The sequence below is a fragment of the Rhea americana genome, unplaced genomic scaffold (genome assembly GCF_003343005.1).
Source record: "Rhea americana isolate MKP2758 unplaced genomic scaffold, rheAme1 scaffold_139, whole genome shotgun sequence".
Taxonomy (NCBI): domain Eukaryota; kingdom Metazoa; phylum Chordata; class Aves; order Rheiformes; family Rheidae; genus Rhea; species Rhea americana.
In genome coordinates, this window is record NW_028185472.1 from 122475 (window position 1) to 128881 (window position 6407).

Here is a 6407-nt window from a genome sequence, read left to right on the forward strand (position 1 = left end):
CCCAGCCCCGCGCCCGGAGCGGCGCAGCCACGGCCGCGGGCGGCGGGCTCTGCCCGCCGGGGGGCTGCGGTCTAGGGGGCCGTAACTGGGGAGGGGGAGAGACGTGGAGCTGTTTTGCAGGGCGACCCGGGGACTGGGATATAGGGTGATCTGGCGGCGGATGTATAGAGTGACTTGGGGGCGGGGATATAGGATGAACTGGGGGCGGGGATACAGGGTGACCAGGGGGTTGGGATATAGGGTGACCTGGGGGCAGGGATATAGGATGAACTGGGGGCGGGGATATAGGATGACCAGGAGGCAGGGATATATACTGCTTAGGATAGCCAAGGAGCTGGTATATAGGATGGTCAGGATACTGGAATACAATGTGACCAGGGAGCTGGGGTATAGGGAGACGCATGGGCTAGGATATGGGATGGCCTGGAAGCTGGGTTATAGGGTGACTGGGAGGCTTGGATATAGGATGATCAGGGGAGTGGGATATAGGGTGACCCAAGGGCAGGGTATAGGGTGACCAGAGGGCTGTGGCAGGCTGGGCTGTTGCGCTGAGTCAGGGAGTGGCTGTAGTATGCTGGGCCACGGGGCTGCATTCTGGGGCTGGGACAAGCTGGGCCATGACACTATGACCTTTGTGCCGTCCTAACCCCAGTGCAGGCAGCCACAGCTGCAATGGAGCCAAACACTGCTTCCCTGCAGGGTGTCTCTTTGCCTGGGAATTTGGGTGTGTAGCCACAGTGCTGCCATGCCCTCCCCCTTGGCTCCTGTTGCGGCTTCCTCCTTCTCCTCTCTGCCCCAGTGCAACTGCCATGCCCAGCTTTGCTGTGAGCCACCCAAGCATGTCGAAACAGGGCTGCGCCACATCTGCACCAGCGCCTGGGCTGTGCCCCGCGGGGCAGGGTTAGGCCTGGCACGGCTCAGTCCCAGCCCCATGCTCGTTGCCCTGCTGGGATGTGGGACTGACCCCTATACGGCCGCCAAGCAGGGCTGAGGTGACAGGGTCACCACAGATGCCTCAGTCCCATGTTGCGTGGGGCAGGCTCTGGGGGAACGGGAGGCGGGCACGACAGCATCCGTGGGCACATGCGTGTGTGTCCCCCTCCCCGCCCTCAGCCATGTCTGTGCACAAGGATGTGCAAGGGCAAAGTCCCCCTCTCAGGGTCTGAGCCTCGCTCACCTGCCCCATGTGCTGCATCAGCACTTTTGCCGCTGCTGCCTGAGGCCATGGGGCTGTGCAGAGGCCCAGCTCCCAGCTGCCCTCGCGTCCCTCCCCGAGGGCGCCCAAGTTGCGCTCAGCAGCAGAGGAGGGAGGGCACAAAGTTCCCCTGCATGTTGTGCAACGGGATTGCTGGGGCGAGGAGGGGACCTTCTTGCCCACCTCCCCCCAAGCCCAACCCCGTAGCAGACATTGGAGAATCCCCATGGCTCACCCCCGTGGGAGCACGTGGATTGTTCTCAAGGGTGATAGATCTGCGAGGTGCCTCCCACCCCAGGGAAATGGCCATGCTGTCATTCAAATTAATAATTAAAATCAACAGGCCTGCAGAAGCCGGAGTGAGTCCTGCCCCATGCCCTCCTCCCTGGATGCCTGGGTCCCTTCTGGGGGCAGACCCTCTGGTCCCAGGGTTGTCCCTGCCCTGTCCCCTGCCCCCAGCTCATCCGCTCCAGGAGTACCAGTGTGCAGCCCACGAGGGAGGGGGCTGCGCTGCCTCTCCGTGCCGTGTGCCGAGCTGGCAAGGCCTCAGCCCTAGCACCCGTGGCACTGCCCCCCGGGCCTCCCACGGCCTCATCGGAGCCATGCCCCGGGCGGCATGGGGCGGGGAGGAGCCAGCATGAGGGACATGGCACTGCAGGCAGATGGCACTGCAGGCAGGTGTCGCCAGATGCTGGGAGGGGGAGGGGGACACCGCCGCCGTGGGGCACCCTGCGCCTGCCGGGGCACCCAGGCCCCTCGGCTTCACTGTGAAGGTGGCTAAAGATAGCGCAGCTCCAGATAAATGTGCAGCAGCGTCTGGCCCTGATGCCCGGGTTAATCTTTAGCCGCTTGACCGGCCAGGCTGTGTTTGTCCTCCCGGCCCCGCTGGTAATGAGGCTTCATTAGCAGCCATTAAAGGGCGCACGTGAGTGGGGCGGGCGGGGGGCACCGGGGCTGTGCTGGGCGCCGGGCAGCGTGCCGCGGGCTGATAAGGGGGCCGGGGCGGGGGGAGCACCCGTCGGGGACGCCTGCGGTGCGCTGGGGAGATTAGCGGCCGGGCGTGGGCGGCGGTGGCAGTGGCGGCGGGGACGCACACCGCCAGCGAACAACGCGTGCAAGCTCCACGGCGGGCCAGGTGGGTGCAGGCGCGCAGGGCAGGTGGTCGGTGACATGCATGGGTGGTGTGCGGGGCACAGGGCCAGCCGGAGGGGAACCAAGGCTGGGAGTGCGGTGGGGCGCAGGGGCTCCCGGGGGCTGCAAACCACGTGCGTCTCCGGCGCGCCCCCTGTGCCCTTCCGGTGAAAGCCCGGTGCACAGAAAGCCGCCGTGGGGGTGACGCTGGGCTGTCCTGCAGGTGCGGCGAGGGTCCTGCAAGCCGGTAGCATGGCAGCGGGGGGCGCCGGGCTGCCCAAGCGCCTGGCCACCCTGCTGTCGGGGCTGCTGGAGTGCGGCGCCTTCTGCGGCATCATCTTCGGCTGGGCCTCCCTCGTCTACGTGCTCAAGAAGCTGGGCTACTTCGAGGAGCTCTGTGTGCCCACCGCCAGCCCCAGCCCCAACCGCACGCTGCTGCCCGGTAGGGCGCCCCCCACCCGGGCGCTCCCCACGCTCTGTGTCCCACGGTCCCTTTGGTCCTGCTGTCCTAATGCCTCTGTCCCTCTGCCTTGGTGGCCTGTGATGCCCTATGTCCCTGCTGTCCCGGTGGCCTGTGATGTCCCATGTCCCTGTTGTCCTGGACCTGTGTCCCCACTGTCCTGGCAGCCTGTGATACCCCATGTCTTTGCTGTCCCAGACCTGTGTCCCCACTGTTCCAGTGGCCTGTGATACCCCATGTCTCTGCTCTCCTGGACCCGTGTCCCCACTGTTCCCGTGGCCTGTGATGCCCTATGCCCCTGCTGTCTCTGTGCCTTGTGTCTCCAGTGTCCTCAATGTCCCCCTGCCCCGCTGACCACTGCCTTGCAGACTGCACAGGGCAGGATGAGCAGTTCTCCCTCATCTTCACCATTGGCTCCTTCATGAACAACTTCATGACCTTCCCCATGGGCTACATCTTCGACCGCTTCGGCACCACTGTGGCCCGCCTGATCGCCATGTGAGTGGGCTGGGAACCGGGGCTGCTCACAGGTGCCTGGCTGGGTGCTGAGGGCCCCTTATCAGGGTGCTGATGGGGCCAGGCACCATTACTGAGGCTGGGGGCCTTATCAGGGTGCACAGGAGGGGTGGGACCAGCATGACAGCCCAGAGCCCTAGTGCTGCAGCAGGGAGGTTGTCCATGTCCCTCACTGCAGCCTGTCCTAGCACAAATGTCCCAGTGTTCCCTATGGCCCTGGCATGCTGGGACACATGAGGGTGCCAGGGCCAACCCATGCTCAGCACCTCTTGTGCCCCACGGATCCATCATGCTCTCAGGGCTCTCTGATGTCCTCAGGGCTCCCCTAACCTAAGGGTCCCCAATGTCCCCAGGGTCCCACACACATCCCATGCCCATAGGGCGCTATTGGGGTGCGGGGTGCTAAGTGGGTGCCAATCTGAGAGAAACATCAGTGGGGCAGGCCAGATGCAGTGGCTCCAATACTTCACCACTGCCCATTCGTCACCGTTGTCTGTCTTGCAGCTCCTTCTATACCACTGGCACCCTGCTCGTCGCCTTCTCCACACCAGGTGAGACTCCCGTGGGTGCCTCCCACTTGTCCCTGCCCTGCAGGGCCCTATGGTGCCTCTCAACCCTGGGGCCCCCCACTGACCACTGAGTCCCTAGGCTCTGCTGTGCTGCTCTTCCCGGCCATGTCACTGCTGTCGGTGGGCGGTATCCTCCTCATCCTCACCAACATGCAGGTGAGGGGCGCGGGCAGTTCTACCCCCCACTCCCACCACCTGGCACCAGGGCACTCATGCAGGGGTCTTGCTGCACCAGGTGGGCAACCTCTTTGGGAAGTACCGCTCCATCATCATCACGCTCTACAACGGGGCCTTTGACTCSTCTTCAGCCATCTTCCTCATCATCAAGGTGGGCATGAGTGGGCTGGCAAGGGACACAACTGGGGACCCAGTTGGGGTAATGGCTGGGGACATGAATTGTGGCATGGGTGGATGATATGGCTGGTGGCATGGGGACAAAGCTGGGGGGCACGGCTGGTGACATGGCTAGGGACATGTCTGGGGGCAAGCCTGGGGTCAAGGTTGGGGGACATGGACTGGGGACACATCTGGGGGCATCACTAGGGACATGGCTGGAGCCACAGCTGGGGCCACGGCTGGAGGCTTGGCCGAGAACATGGGGGCACCGGGGTGGCAGCAGGGGTGGGACATGGATTGGGACACAGCCGGGGGCAAGGCCGGAGGCTGAGGCGGGCAGGGCTGTGCTGCATGGGCGCAGGTGCAGTGATGGTGGCCCACCTCAGCCCCGTGTGTCCCCAGGTGCTGTATGAGCGCGGGCTGTCCTTGCGGGACATGTTCCTCTTCATGGCGGGCTGCAGCGCCTGGCACCTGCTGCGCACCCTCTTCCTCATGCCCCGGAGGAGCATCCCCTATCCGCTACCCCTTGCCTACAACTATGGGTAAGGGGCCTGTCCCCGTGGGGGTGCTGGCACCGCGGTGGGCGAGGGGCCCATGCTGGTGGCGCCGCTGGCGAGGTGCTGGGGCGCGGTGCCCGCCCCYGTGTCGGTGCGGTGACAGCGTGCGGTGCCGGCAGGCTGCGGTGCGAGTGGCCGTCCCAGTCATACCGTACRCGTGAGGAGAAGCGGCTCCCGGGGGACGGCGGCCCCAAGGACGCCCCGCTGGAGGCTGGCGTGGAGCCCCCTGCGCCCCGCGCCCCGAAAGGTGCTGGGGGCGGGGCCGGAGGCGGGGATCGGCTCGGCGCAGGGGCGTGGCCCTGGAGAGGGGCGGGGCTAGGGAGTGGGCGTGCTGCGGCGGCAGCAGGGTCGGTGGGGCCTGTCAGGGCGGGTGGGCGTGGCTATGTAAATAAAGCGCGGGCAGCTCCCGGGAGTGGGCGTGACCATGCAAATAGAACGGGGGCACGTTGCGGGGGGGTGGCCGTCGCTGTGGAGCGGGGAGCTGTGGGCGTGTCCCTGCGGGTGGGCGTGGCCACGGAGGCAGCCGTGGACAGGAGAYGGATGCCGGTGTCCGCCGGCCGACCGGGGGCGTGGCCTCAGCGGCCGGGGCGTGTCCGGGGGCGTGTCCATCTGTGAGCCCCGCCCCCTGCAGGTGGCCCTGCCGGGGTGTCCTTCAGGGCCTGTGTGTGCTCGAGGCTCTTCGCCTGGCACGTGGTTTGGCTSTCCACCATGCAGCTGCGCCACTACCTCTTCATCGGCACCCTCAACCCGCTGCTGGACCACCTGGCCCACAACGACTCCGGCCTGGGTATGGCGGGGTGCGTGTGGCGGGCAGGCGCCCGCCTGCACGGGGCAGGGGGGAGGGGGCTGCGTGCCCCACGGCAGTACGCGCCCTGACCGTGCTTCCTGCAGTGAGTACCTACACCAACGCCTTCGCCTTCACCCAGCTCTGCGGGGTGCTCTGTGCCCCCTGGAATGGCCTCATCCTCGACCGCCACAAGCGGGGCAAGGGCCCCCGCGCTGAAGGTAAGTACCCCCCGCAGCCGGGTGCCCGCGGTGGTGCACGCTGGGGCGCCCACGGTGCCCTGAGCCTGCTGTGCCCGCAGGAGCCGCGGCGAAGCTGGCTGACCTGCAGGCATCCGTGCTGTCGCTGGTGGTGACGGTGACCCAGTGCCTGCTGTTCTCCATCTGCGCTGCCGTGCCGGTGCTGCCTGTGCAGTTTGCCACCTTCGCTCTCCAGGTGCTCAGCCGCTCCTTCCTCTACGGGGGCAACGCCGCCTTCCTGGCCATCGCGTGAGTCCCAGGGGTGTGATGACAGGGGGGCGCGGGGTGGCCGCAGGGGRCAGTGACGGTGACGCTGCGTGGCAGGTTCCCCCCCCAGCACTTCGGGAAGCTCTACGGACTGGCCATGGCCTTGTCGGCGCTCGTGGCCCTGCTGCAGTACCCCTGCTTCGCCCTGGTGCAGGGGCCGCTCCAGGGGAACCCCTTCTACGTGAGTGCCTGGCCCCACGGCGGGAGGGGGTGCTGCCCCATGGTGGGAGGAGTGGCGCCCCATGGCGGGATGAGGGCCACCCCATGGCGGGAGAGCTGCGGCCCCACTGTGGGGGGGGGGGCTTCCCCATGGTGGGAAGGGGGTGCTGCCCCACGGTGGGAGAGATCCTGCC

The 6407-nt window shown here is 66.7% G+C and overlaps 3 protein-coding genes across 3 annotated transcripts in view; 2 read left to right on the forward strand and 1 right to left on the reverse strand.

Moving 5' to 3' along the window:
- RTN4RL2 (reticulon 4 receptor like 2) overlaps nucleotides 1-1226 on the reverse strand; it is an 8012-nt gene extending 6786 nt beyond the window's left edge. The window contains exon 1 of the mRNA XM_085298369.1: nucleotides 1178-1226. Coding sequence (XP_085154495.1) covers nucleotides 1178-1226 — 49 coding nt within the window. The remainder of the gene's footprint in view (nucleotides 1-1177) is intronic.
- A 1038-nt stretch (nucleotides 1227-2264) lies between these two features.
- SLC43A3 (solute carrier family 43 member 3) overlaps nucleotides 2265-6407 on the forward strand; it is a 5299-nt gene continuing 1156 nt past the window's right edge. The window contains exons 1-12 of the mRNA XM_085298395.1: nucleotides 2265-2330; nucleotides 2550-2768; nucleotides 3155-3284; nucleotides 3807-3853; nucleotides 3951-4027; nucleotides 4107-4199; nucleotides 4610-4749; nucleotides 4884-5011; nucleotides 5396-5551; nucleotides 5656-5769; nucleotides 5850-6036; nucleotides 6112-6235. Coding sequence (XP_085154521.1) covers nucleotides 2579-2768; nucleotides 3155-3284; nucleotides 3807-3853; nucleotides 3951-4027; nucleotides 4107-4199; nucleotides 4610-4749; nucleotides 4884-5011; nucleotides 5396-5551; nucleotides 5656-5769; nucleotides 5850-6036; nucleotides 6112-6235 — 1386 coding nt within the window. The 5' untranslated portion in view covers nucleotides 2265-2330; nucleotides 2550-2578. The remainder of the gene's footprint in view (nucleotides 2331-2549; nucleotides 2769-3154; nucleotides 3285-3806; nucleotides 3854-3950; nucleotides 4028-4106; nucleotides 4200-4609; nucleotides 4750-4883; nucleotides 5012-5395; nucleotides 5552-5655; nucleotides 5770-5849; nucleotides 6037-6111; nucleotides 6236-6407) is intronic.
- The window catches only part of LOC146599503 (bone marrow proteoglycan-like), a 6044-nt gene continuing 5790 nt past the window's right edge, over nucleotides 6154-6407 (forward strand). The window contains exon 1 of the mRNA XM_085298396.1: nucleotides 6154-6235. The gene's annotated coding sequence lies outside the window, so the exon portion shown is untranslated. The remainder of the gene's footprint in view (nucleotides 6236-6407) is intronic.